Below are 13,510 nucleotides of genomic sequence, written 5' to 3' on the forward strand. Positions count from 1 at the left end.
TTGGGTGCTTTGGCTTGAAGTTAAAAGGCACTACTGCAAATGCACTTACTTCCTGTTTGCACTGTATATTGATTTTGGATAAAACGCTACCACTTACGGTTGTGATTTTTGGCCATCTTACTCAGTCCCCCTTCCGCTGAGGAGGTGCAGATAATTCTTCCCATCAATAAAAAATAAAAGTGTTATTAGTGTTTAAAAAATGTTGAGAATCTCTCTCCTGTCAATCACGCCATGAAAGCCACACCTTTTCCAGTGGGAGGGGAGGGGTTATAAAACCCAGAAGTGTGGGTGTGGCTCAGTCTGGGGGAGGGAGAGATGACTACTCTGTCTGAGCTGTGAATCAACTGAACACACTAAATGTCTACTGAACTGTGAGTTTGGTGTTTTGTGTGGTTTTATGGTGGTTTCACCCTGCATGAAATGGTATGAAGCTGCATTTGAATTTGGTGGCCTTGCACCCTGCTTGAAATGGAATGAAACTGCACTTGAATTTGGCGGCCTTGCATCCTGCTTGAAGTGGTATGAAACTGCACTTGAATTTGGTGGCCTTGGATCCAGCTTGAAGTGGTATGAAACTGCACTTGAATTTGGTGGCCTTGGATCCAGCTTGAAGTGGTATGAAACTGCACTTGAATTCAGTGGCCTTGCACCCTGCTCATAGTGGTAAGAAACTGTACTTGAATTTGGTGTCCTTGCACCCTGCTTGAAATGGAATTTCAAGGAATAGTCATGAGTCAACTGCCAGCCCACCAACCGTGAGTGAGCTGCCAGCAGATCAGATCCGTGAGGAACTGAGCTGCCACCCCATACCAGCACTCCAGAAAGCCACCCCACTGGCGACCAATATTGGAATTGGTGGAGAGGTGGAATATTGCGTCGGGGGACCAGCCCTCCCGTGTGAACATGGGACCCAACGGGTTCCACTTAGTCTAGTACCTACCTAAAAACCTTTTCAAAAAACTCGACTCCCACATCAGAAATTTTATTTTGGACTATAAATCCCATAGAATCCATAGACAACACTTATGTAAATCCAAAGAATTTGGTGGACTGACACTCCCCAATTTCTTGTATTATTACTGGGCAGTGAATATTAAAAATGTAATTTACTGGTTGGACAATTCAGCCCAACAGGTAGACTGGATAGTAATGGAGAGAGAGGATTGTTCACCTTTTAACATAGGAGCAATCCTTCTCTCCCCAATAAAATTGAAGAATACAATATACGAGAAAAACCCGACTATCCATAGTACAATACGAATTTGGCGACAAGTAAAATTTACTCTTAAATTAAAAAACCTATCTCTTCTCTCTCCTATAGCTAATAATCCGTCATTTAAAAAATCTATTATCGATAAAACGTTTACTCACTGGGAAAGACTAGGAATTAAAACGTTTGGAGATATGTATGAAATGGGAAACCTTTTATCATTTCAAAAATTACAACTCAAATATAATTTGAAAGGTAATCAATATTTTAGATACCTTCAAATTCGAGATTATTTGAAAAAACAGACACAAGAATACCAAACTCTGACGTCAGATATATTAGATGAAGGCATGAACAGAAAGGCTGAATTAAATAACTTAATATCATTTTAAATATAGAGACACCATCGTCAGATGCAATTAGAAGAGAGTGGGAACAGGAACTAACTATAAAAATCCCTAATCTGTTCAATCCGTTGAGAATATTATGTTTCCATAAGATCCTCTCTCATCCTATGAATTCCAGTGAATATCAGCCTATTCGATCCATTCTTCCACCTCTGGGGCTCTGCCTCGATATTGGGGCTGCTATCTACCTCATTGGTGACCCGCGGACTTTATTGGCTTTACCTTGCAGTAATTGTTATTCCCTTATAGGGCCCTAGTCAGACCACACCTGGAGTATTGTGTGCAGTTTTGGTCCCCTAATTTGAGGAAGGACATTCTTGTTATTGAGGTAGTGCAGCATAGGTTCACAAGGTTAATTCCCGGGATGGCGAGACTGTCATGTGCTGAGAGAATGGAGTGGCTGGGCTTGTATACTCTGGAGTTTAGAAGGATGAGAGGCCATCTTATTGAAACGTATAAGATTATTAAGGGTTTGGACACGATAGAGGCAGAAAACATGTTCCCGATGTTGGGGGAGTCTAGAACCAGGGGCCACAGTTTAAGAACCCCTTGGTAAGCCATTGAGAACGGAGACGAGGAAACACTTTTTCCACACAGAGTTGTGAGTCTGTGGAATTCTCTGCCTCAGAGGGCGGTGGTGGCCGGTTCTCTGGATACTTTCATGAGAGAACGGGATAGGGCTCTTAAAGATAGCGGAGTCGGGATATGGGGAGAAGGCAGGAACGGGGTACTGATTGGAGATGATCAGCCATGATCACATTGAATGCCCTTGCTGGCTCGAAGGGCCGAATGGCCTACTCCTGCACGTATTGTCTATTATCATGTATCCAAACACTGTAAATGGCTCGATTGTAATCATGTATTGTCTTTCCGCTGATTGGACACCATGCAACAAAAGCTTTTCACTGTACCACGGCACACGTGACAATAAACTGAGCTGAGCGGAGTGTGGAGCTTGACGTTCTGCAATACTCACAGGGCTCTCCCTATCTTTCACGACCACGGGCTCAGCTCTCTCTTCTTTGGTGCTGGCTTTGGCGGAAGGTCTGGCCGCGAACATGCCCATGATTCCCTTGAGCTGCGGGGCGGCGGGTTTAGCTGGGGCTGCCGGTGCGCTGCGGTTCGCCACGGGTTTGCCGGCGCCCGGTGGCTCATCGGGATCCGGAGGGGTCGGCTGCACCGACTTGTGCGCACGGGCCATCTCCTCCGCTGACCGGGGAACCGCATCCGCACACCGGATGGCACTGTACCTGTGGCCAGAATGAAGCAGAGTCTCATGACAATCTGTGTGTACACGGACACGGACACACACACACGATAATAATTTGAGGAAGGACATTCTTGCTATTGAGGGAGTGCAGCGTAGGTTCACCAGGTTAATTCCTGGGATGGCGGGACTGTCATACGCTGCGAGAATGGAGCAGCTGGGCTTGTACACTCTGGAGTTTAAAAGGATGAGAGGTGATCTCATTTACACATATAAGATTGTGGAGGCCAAGTCAGTGGATATTTTTAAGGCAGAGATAGACAAATCCTTGATTAGAACGGGTGTCAAGGGTTATGGGGAGAAGTCTCTGGAGGCTTTCAAGAGGGAGCTAGATAGGGCTGATAAAGATAGCGGAGTCAGGGGATTTGGGGAGAAGGCAGGAACGGGTATTAGGAGGCAGAGAGGCGATTGAATGGCGGAGTAGACTCGGTGTGCTGAATGGCCTAATTCTACGATAACTTGTGAACGCGCACGCACACACACATATACACACACGCCTTACACGCACATGCGCTCGCATACATACACACACACAAATATAGGCACAGAACTGGATTAGATCATGAGAGGAATAGACCGGGTAGACGCACAGTGTCTCCTGCCCACAGTAGGGGAATCGAGAACCGGAGGACATAGGTTTAAGGTGAAGGGTAAAGATTTAATAAGAATCCTGAGGGGTAACTGTTTTACACAAAGGGTGGCGGGTGGATGGAACAAGCTGTCAGAGGAGGTAGTTGAGGCAGGGATTATCGCAATGTTTAAGAAACAATTAGACAGGTACATGGATAGGATAGGTTTAGAGGGATATGGACCAAAAGCAGGCTAGTGGGACTAGTGTAGATGGGGTATGTTAGTCGGTGTGGGCAAGTTGTGCCGCAGAGCCTGTTTCCACACTGACTCCATGGTCAGTGGTGACAGTTTGCTGTAGTACCAAGCACAACCAATTTTTATGTAGAAATAAGATGCTGGTTTACGAGATAAAGACATAATTTACTGGAGTAACTCAGAGGGTCAGACAGCATCTCAGGACATCATGGATAGGTGACGTTTCCATATTCCTCCTAACCTTCACTATCACTGTGCCTGTCCAAATGCCGTTTAATGTTCTTCTAATACCTGCCTCAACTACTTCCTCTGGCAGCTCATTCCATATGCCTACCTTCAGGGAAAACAAAGCTAATGGCAGTAGTGAGATTCGATCCAGTTGAGGCTGGGACTATTGCAACGTTTAAGAAACATTTAGACAGGTACATGGATGGGACAGGTTTGGAGGGATATGGACCAAATGCAGGCAGGTGGGACTAGTGTAGATGGGAGATGGTTGGCGAGTTGGGCTGAAGGGCTTGTTTCCATGCTGTATCATTCTATAACTGGGAGAAGGTCACAGCTGGTCTGAGGGCGAAACAAGTACTCCAGGCATCTCGAGAGCTTCCACATGCACCATCATAGCCGCACACAAGCACTTACTTGCTGCTGTTCTGCAGGTTCTCCTTGACTGCTTCGTAATCAGTGTTGAAAAGCGGACTGCTGTCTTTCAGCATTGCTTTCTGAATACTGTACACGTGCACACTGGCGGTCACCAGCAGCTTCAGCTTCACTGCTGTGAACACACAAATATTCAGAGGCACAACTCTCCAACTGTTAAGTGTGTAGAAAGGAACCGCAGAAACTGATTTACACCATAGACAGACACAAAGTGCTGGATTAACTCAGCGGGTCAGGCATCATGTTTAAGAAGGAACTGCAGATGCCGGAGAATCGAAGGTACACAAAAAAGCTGGAGAAACTCAGCGGGTGCAGCAGCATCTATGGAGCGAAGGAAATAGGCAACGTTTCGGGCCAAAACCCTTCTTCAGACATCAGACAGGGTCAGGCATCATCTTAGTTAGCATCATCACAGCTCAGAAACAGGCCCTTCGGCCCACTGAGTCCGCACCGGCCAGCGATCCCTGCACACAAACACTATTCTAAACTTGCTAGGGACAATTTACATTTATACCAACCCAATTAACCTACAAATCTGTACATGTTGATTAGTACAGGAATCAGAGGTTATGGGGAGAAGGCAGAGGAAATGGGGTTAGGAAGGAGAGATAGATCAGCCATGATTGAATGGCGGAGTAGACTTGATGGGCCGAATGGCCTAATTCTACTCCTATTCCTTATGACCTTATGTTTGGAGTGTGGGAGGAAACGGAAGATCTCACAGAAAACCCACACAGGTCACAGGGAGAACGTATAAACGCCATGTTCAAGAAGGAATTGCAGATGCTGGAAAATCGAAGGTAGACAAAAATGCTGGAGAAACTCAGCGAGTGCGGCAGCATTTATGGAGCGAAGGAAATAGGCAATGTTTCGGGTCGGGAAGAAGGGTTTCAGCCCTAAATGTTGCCTATTTCCTTCGCTCCATAGATGAATTTCTCCAGCATTTTTGTCTACGTTTCAACACCATACAGACAACACCCGTGGTCAGGATCGATCCTGGGTCTCTGCACCTGTAAGGCAGCAACTATACCGCTGCACCACCCGATTTGAGTCTGAAGCACGGTCCCGACCCGAAACGTCACCCATTATTTTTCTCCAGAGATGCAGCCTGATCAATTGAGTTACTCCAGCACTCTGTGTCTATTGTCTCCAGCTCCAGTATCTTGTCAGATTTATCTTGCACTAAATGTTTTTCTTCACTAAATGTTATTCCCTTTATCCTGTATATGTACATTGTGGACGACTCTATTGTTTAGTTTAGAGATGCAGCACAGAACGCCACAGGAGATCCTTCTTCCCTGCGACTATCAAATTGTACAACTCTTTCCCCTTCTGTCGTGGGGTAGACTGACTTACCCCCCTCAGAAAAATCTTTGCACATCCCCAATCCTTTCCACTCGTCACTTTAATTTCATGTTTTCATGTATTTTGTGTTTTATGACTGTTGGCAGATCGTAGCATATTGTATCGTAATCATTTATTGTCTTTCCACTGACTGGATAGCAAGCACCAAAAAGCTTATCACTGTATCTCGAGTCACCTGATGATAAACAAAACTAAGTAGTGAAATAAACTAAACTAAGATTAAACAGTTGGGATCCACAAGAGATCATAACAGTAGTGCAGCAGATAGAGCCACTGCCTCACAGCGCCAGAGACCCAGGTTTGAATCTGACCTCAAGTGCTGTCTGTGCAGAGTTTGCACGTTTCTCCGGTTTCTTCCCACATCACAAGGACGTGCAGGTTGGTAGGTTAATCGGCCTTTGTAAAAACTGCCAAGTAGCGAAATAAACGTAGTGAAAATAGTGTGTTGGGTGAATTATGAGATAGTGGAATAACATTGAACTCGTTTAAATCAGTGATTGATGGTAGGCGTGAACTTGGTGGGCTGAAGGGCCTGTTTCCACGCTGTATTGCTAAACTAAATCTAAACGGGAATATGGAAATTTACAGAGTTCCTTCCTACACAATTCTCAGAGCAGCGTGGTTGGATGGGATGGGCTATATAAGGCCATGGACGGAGTTGTAAACAAATGAGAATTTTAAAACCATCTATTGTGTAGGCATGTTATAAGTGCTAGGAGTAGAATTAGGCCATTCGGCCCATCTAGTCTACTCCGCCATTCAATCTTGGTTGATCTAACTCTCCCTCTCAACCCCATTCTCCTTCCTTCTCCCCATAACCCCTGACACCCGCACTAATCAAGAATCTATCTATCTCTGCCTTAAAAATACCCACGGACAGCCTCCACAGCCTTCTGTGGCAATGAATTCCACAGATTCACCACCTGCTGACGAAATACATTTCTCCTCATCTCCTTCCTAAAAGAACGTCCTTTAATTCTGAGGCTGTGACCTCTAGTCCTAGACTCTCCCACTAGTGGAAACATCCTCTCCACATCCACTCTATCCAAGTCTTTCACTTTTCTATATGTTTAATTGAGGTCCCCCCTCATTCTTCTAAACTCCAGTGAGTACAGGCCCAGTGCCGACAAACGCTCATCATAGGTTAACCAACTAATTCCTGGGATCATTCTTGTAAACCTCCTCTGGACCCTATCCAGAGCAAGCACATCCTTCCTCAGATATGGGGCCCAAAATTGCTTACTTGTTCACTCACCGACTTCACAGAACAACCCAGTTTCTCCAGTCAGTGTACAGAGCTGGAATTAGACCAGAGGTGCAGGTGTAGGCCATTCGGCCCTTCGAGGCAGCACCTCCATTCAATGTGATCTTGGCTGATCATCCCCAATCAGTACCCCGTTCCTGCCTCTCCCCATATCCCCTGACTCTGTTATCTTTAAGAGCCCTATCTAGCTCTCTCTTGAATTGTTCATTGCAATACAAGAGTTTCCAGTTGTGCAGAAAACAAAACTTCTTCCTGACCACGGGTGCGGTCTGTATGGAGTTGTTGTACATTCTCCCCATGGGTTTTCTCCGGGTGCTTCAGTTCCCTCCCACACTCCAAAGACGTATGGGTTTGTAGGTTACATAAAATGCTGGAGTAACCCAGCGGGTGAGGCAGCATCTATGGAGAGAAGGAATGGGTGATGTTTCGGGTCGAGACCCTTTTTTAGACCCTTCGAGACCCTCCTTCCTCTGAAGAAGGTTTTCGACCGGATACGTCGCCCATTCCTTCTCTCCATAGATGCTGCCTCACCCGCCGAGTTACTCCAGCATTTTGGGTCTACCTTCGATTTTACCAGCATTTGCAGTTCTTTCCTACACCGGCTTGTAGGTTAATTGATAAAATTGTAAATTGTCCCTAGTGCGTGTAGGATAATGTTAGTGGATGGGGATCACTGGTTGGCACCCGGAGGGCCTGTTTCAGCGGTATATCTCTAAACTAAACTAAAATAACGGCACTGTGTGCAGGCAGATGCCACACTCTTTCCTCCCCTCCCATTCTGGGATACACGCAGACAGACATGGGGGATATATAGACAGACAGGACTATCGACCCACTACACTGCGTGTTCTTACCTTCCAATTGATCTTCCCTCACCACTGCTACCTTGTGACACTGAAACAAAATAATGCTGATTTAGTACAAAGTCACTCATTCACTTTCATTTCCTCTCCCCGTCACCCTCTCACAGACAGCAGCCGCCCCACCATTGGCGATGATGCAGGTCATTTATTTCTTTGGAGACAGAAAGAACTACTGGTTTGCAACAAAAAAAAGACAAAGTGCTGGCGTAACTCAGCGAGTCAGGCAGCATCTGTGAAGAACATGGATAGGTAATGTTTCACAGAGTGCTGGAGTAACTCAGCGGGTCAGGCAGCATCTGTGGAGAACATGGATAGGTGACGTTTCAGAGTGCTGGAGTAACTCAGCGGGTCAGGCAGCATCTGAAGAACATGGATAGGTAATGTTTCACAGAGTGCTGGAGTAACTCAGCAGGTCAGGCAGCATCTGTGGAGAACATGGATAGGTGACGTTTCACAGAGTGCTTGAGTAACTCAGCGGGTCACAGGCAGCATCTCTGGAGGATATGTCGAGGTGATGTTTTGAGTCGGGATCCTTCTTCAGATTAATTGTGATGGTGGAGAACGGGGTGGGGGAGTGGAATGAGAGGTGGGGACAGGATAGAGCCTAACAAGTGATAGGTGGATCCAGATGAGAGACAATAGACAATAGATGCAGGAGTAGGCTATTCGGCCCTTCGAGCCAGCACGGAGGATACAGGCTCGTCCCCCACAACACTCCGCCTCTTCTCCCTCCTCTGACTTCACAATTCACACCTCTTCTATCATAATTTCAATACTTGATTAAATGGGAGACATAGTACAACTTGACTGGATAAACCTTGACAAAGGTTTTTCCCCACACTATCACAGCACACGTGATAAGAATGAACACGAGGGGGGACCTAATTGAAACTTACCGAATAATGAAAGGCCTGGATAGAGTGGATGCGGAGAGGATGTTTCCACTAGTGGGAGAGTCTAGGACCAGAGGCCATAGTCTCAGCATAAAAGGATGTACCTTTAGAAAGATGAGGGGTAATTCCATTAGTCAGAGGGTGGTGAATCTGTGGAATTTATTGCCACAGACGGCTGTGGAGGCCAGTCAATGGCGGAGATTGACAGATTCTTAATTAGTATGGGGTTATGGGGAGAAGGCAGGAGAACGGGATTGAGAGGAAGAGATAGCTCAGCCATGATTGAATGGTGGAATAGACTTGATGGGCCAAATGGTTAGTTTAGTTTATAGTCACGTGTACCGAGGTACAGTGAAAAGGTTTTGTTGCGTGCTATCCAGTCAGCAGAAAGACAACACATGATTACAATCGAACCATATACAGTGCAAAGTGTACATGGACAGTGATAAGGGAATAACATTTAGTGCAAGGAAAAGCCAGCAAAGTCCGATCAAGGATAGTCCGAGGGTCACCAAAGAAGTAGATAGTAGTTCAGCACTGGTCTGGATGTGGTAGGATGGTTCAGTTGCCTGATAACAGCAGGGAAGATACCGTCCCTGAATCTGGAGGTGTGCGTTTTCACACATGTATCTCTTGCCTGATGGGAGAGGGGAGAAGAGGAAATGGCCAGGGTGCAACTTGTATTGATTATGCTGCTGGCCTTGCCGAGGCAGGGCAAGGTATAATTGGGAGTCGGCTAATTCTGCTCCATGAACTTATGAATAAACCAATACACACCGAGTTTCCATCTTCTTGCGATTTCCCAGAGACGAGATAGGTCACATGGAGCTGAGCCCCAGAATTTTCTTTCCTCTTTCGCTCCACATAGTGATAGAGCAACCTGGCAGAGATATACAAGAAGGAACAGCTCAGTTAGTGGCTTCAGGTAGAGTCAGAGTCACACAACACAGGAACAGGACTATCGGCCCAACTCGCCCACACCGACATAGATGTCCCTTCTATACTAGTTTAGTTTACTTTAGATATAGCGTGGAAAAAGGCCCTTAAGCCCACCGATTCCGCACCGACCAGTGATCCCCGCACATTAACACTAGTCTGAGGTCAAGGAAAGAGCAGTTATGTCAGGGCCCTGTTTCCACAAATCTTTCCACCACCACACACAAGCACAAGACAGACACCATTGTATGAAGATGCCGAGAAGTGTGTTCAGCTCTGGCTGAACAACTTCTAATCTTGTGTGTGGACTCGATAAGAAAAAGAACATTATCCTAAACACACTAGGGACAATTTTACATTTATACCATTAACCTACAAATCTGTACGTCTTTGGAGTGTGTGGGGGGGAAACTGAAGATCTCGGAGAAAAACCAGGGGGTCACAGGGAGAACGTACAAACTCCATACAGACAGCACCCTTAGTCGGGATCGAACCGAGGTCTCTGGCGCAACAAGCGCTTCAAGGCAGAACTCTACAGCTCAGTCCCATCAGCCTCTATCTCTAAACTTTCCTCTCCACGTACTTGTCCAAATTTCTTTAAATATTGTTATAGATCGAAAATAAGACAAGTTTCTCCATGAGAGATGCATAACATCACGAGCAACTGCTGGGCGCGTTACAATTAGCCTAATAGGTCCCAGCAAAATAGAACTGCAGATGCTGGAATGCACAGACTTCAGTCTCCATCCTCAAAACAAAAGATTAACTGAGTAGAACACAATATGCTGGAGAAACTCAGCGGGTCAGGCAGCGTCTGTGGAGGACATAGATACAAAATGTTTTGGTTCGGAACCCTTCTTCGGACTGCTAGAAAGGTCCCGACGCTAAACCTCGCCTGTCCATAAACTTCACAAATGTCAGACACAAAATGCTGGAGTAACTCAGCAGGACAGGCAGCATCTCTGGGGAGAAAGAATGGATGACATTTCTAGTCGAGACCCTTCTTCAGACGGAAGACTTCTCTAGTCTGAAAAAGGCTCTTGACCTGAAACGATAGACATTTTATGTCTATCTTCGGTGTAAACCAACATCTGTAGTTTACAGGCAGCATCTGTGGAGGTAGATCCTTCCTCCACAGATGCTGCCTGGCCCGTTAAATTCCTCCAGAACTTATAATGTTCTACGCAAAATTCCAGCATCTACAGATCCTTGCGTCTCCATCAAATGAGTGCATGCTGTGTGAGCGATTCTCGTTTGACAACAGTTGTCTCCTCACTCTCGGGTATTCTAGATGACCGCCCGGTAGCTGGCATCAATTTAAAATGGGGAATGTTGTAACAAGGTAGTGCAGATTGCAGCTTGGACACTTACTGTTTCGCCTGGTTGACGTGAATGCCAAAGGAATGGCTCAGCATCTTGTAGGTGACCTGTAGAACAAAACCCAAATATCTCAGGGTGCTGATTCTGTCAAAAATGGGGAAGGAAGCGGGGGAATTTACAGCCCCTTGCGTGTTTTCACCTAATCCTCATCAGGTTAGTTTAGTTTAGAGGTTGCACGCCCACCGAGTCCACGCTGACCAGCGATCCCCGCACATTAACACCATCCTACACACACCGGGGACAATGCACCTTTTTACCAAGCCAATTAACCTACAAACCTGCACGACTTCGGAGTGAGGGAGGAAACCGGAGATCGCGGAGTCATGGGGGGAACTTACAAACTCCATACAGACAGCGCCCGTAGTCAGGGTCGCACCCGGGTTTCTGGCACTGGGAGGCAGTAGCTCTACCCGCTGTGGCACCGTGCAGCCCAAAGTTCAGTTTAATTCCCACCCTCCCCACAGTTTAAGTCCCAGTAAGGTTTGTCTGCTACTCTCTCCCCCCTCTTCTCCATCCCCAGGCCTATCCACTTGCTCTCTCCTCTCTCTGCCCCCTCCCACACACACTCCACCCCTTCTGCACAAGATCTATCCTCCCTCCCAGACCCAGATTTCACCCCTTCCCGTTATAATCCTCCCACTCTCTACCCCCACATTACCTAATCCAAACCTAATCCTCCCACTGCCCCTGATTTAATCCCCAACTACCCCAGATTGAATCACCCGCTCAGATTTATTACCACCACTCTCCTCCCAAATGTATTCCCTCCATAACCCTCTCTGCCCCAGATCTATCACCCTCCTCCCAGCCCAGATCTACCCCATCCTCCAAATTTACCCCTTCTACCCCAGATTCCTCCCCTCCCCAAGATGTACCCTCAAAATCCACTCGCACCTTCTTTACTCCGGAGTTAATTCCTTCTACCCGAGATTAATCTCTGCCCCCTCCTCCCTGCTCTGGATCCATCCGTCCCCTCCTCTCTGTCCCACTCTCCTTCACCCCTCTCCCCCACTCCCTGCTTTGTCCCCTTTTCCCACCCCTAATTCAGTTCTCGCCCATCACCAGCTCCTCTCCCCATTGCCCCCACTTCTCCCATTCCTCTCCCCCCCCCCATTACCTCTCTTTCTGTCTCTCTCTCCCATGTTGTCCCCGCTCACAATGTGGTTCTCACCCAGCTCCTCTCCCGATTGTCCCCTCTCCTCACACCACTCCTCCCTCCCCTTCTCCCAATGGAGTTCTCCCCGTTGTCCCCTCTCCTGCTCTGCCCCGCTTCTCCTCTTACCCCTCTCCTCCATCCCCTCTCCACTCTCCCCGCACACCCCCCCCCCCCCAATGAGGTTGTCGTCCTCCACAAACTGCTCCACATTCTCCACCAGCAGCTCCAGCTCCCCCCTCTCCTCCTCCTCTCCATATAATAACCATATAACAATTACAGCACGGAAACAGACCATCTCGACCCTTCTAGTCTGTGCCGAACACATAATCTCCCCTAGTCCCATATACCTGCGCTCAGACCATAACCCTCCATTCCCTTCCCATCCATATAACTATCCAATTTATTTTTAAATGATAAAAACGAACCTGCCTCCACCACCTTCACTGGAAGCTCCACACATACCACTCTCTGACAAGAGCTACCACTCTCTGAGTAAAGAGCTACCACTCTCTGAGTAAAGAGCTACCACTCTCTGAGTAAAGAGCTACCACTCTGAGTAAAGATACTCTCCCGGTGTTCCCGTCCACCATCAGCTCCTTTACTCACATCTCTTGTCCCCTCTCCCCATTTCCCCTCTCTTCCACCACCTCTTTCCCCTCACTCCAACCCTCCATCTCCTCCCCTCCATCTCCTCTCCTCTCCTCCTCACTCACTCCCCGCCATCCTCACTCCCCCTCCTCACTCCCCCTCCCTCACCTCATCCTCCCTCTACTCTCACTCTCCTGATCCTTCACCCCCTTTCCCTCCCCCTCCTCCTCCCCCCTCACTCTCCTGATCCTTCCACCAGCTCCCCCTTTCCCTCCTCCCCTCCTCCCTCCCTCCCAACCTCCTCCCTTTCCTCCCCCACAACCCCCCTCCCTCCCTCCCCTCCTCCCCCACCCTTTCCTCCTCCCCGACCCTCACCCCCTCTTCCCTCATTCCCTCCCTCTCCCCCCCCGACTCCCTCCCTCCCCCTCCTCCTGCCCCCCCACTCCTCAGCGCGTTTTAAACCCCCTAAAGATCACCCTCCCCGAGGCCCTCAGCCCCCGCTCACAATGCGGTTCTCGTCCTCCACCAGCTCCTCCACATTCTCCACCAGCAGCTCCAGCTCCTCCATGGCGACCATGGCGCCAACCCGGGGTCACAGGTCACGGAGCTGCCTGTTACCCCCCAGCAACGCGGCCTAGCCGGGCCCGCTCCCCGTCCGCCCACATTCCTCACCGCCATCCACCCCGACTTTACTCC

At 48.0% G+C, this 13,510-nt stretch overlaps 1 protein-coding gene across 2 annotated transcripts in view; it reads right to left on the bottom strand.

Moving 5' to 3' along the window:
- The window catches only part of pold3 (polymerase (DNA-directed), delta 3, accessory subunit), a 33,986-nt gene extending 20,512 nt beyond the window's left edge, over positions 1–13,474 (bottom strand). For both annotated transcript variants that reach the window (XM_055631489.1, XM_055631488.1), the window contains exons 1-6: positions 13,320–13,474; positions 11,062–11,117; positions 9,532–9,634; positions 7,853–7,892; positions 4,352–4,484; positions 2,594–2,867 (exon numbers count right to left, since the gene is read on the bottom strand). In XM_055631489.1, coding sequence (XP_055487464.1) covers positions 2,594–2,867; positions 4,352–4,484; positions 7,853–7,892; positions 9,532–9,634; positions 11,062–11,117; positions 13,320–13,391 — 678 coding nt within the window. In that variant the 5' untranslated portion in view covers positions 13,392–13,474. The remainder of the gene's footprint in view (positions 1–2,593; positions 2,868–4,351; positions 4,485–7,852; positions 7,893–9,531; positions 9,635–11,061; positions 11,118–13,319) is intronic.
- Between the last annotated feature and the right edge of the window lie 36 nt (positions 13,475–13,510).

This window comes from Leucoraja erinacea, unplaced genomic scaffold, assembly GCF_028641065.1.
Source record: "Leucoraja erinacea ecotype New England unplaced genomic scaffold, Leri_hhj_1 Leri_77S, whole genome shotgun sequence".
Lineage (NCBI taxonomy): Eukaryota > Metazoa > Chordata > Chondrichthyes > Rajiformes > Rajidae > Leucoraja > Leucoraja erinaceus.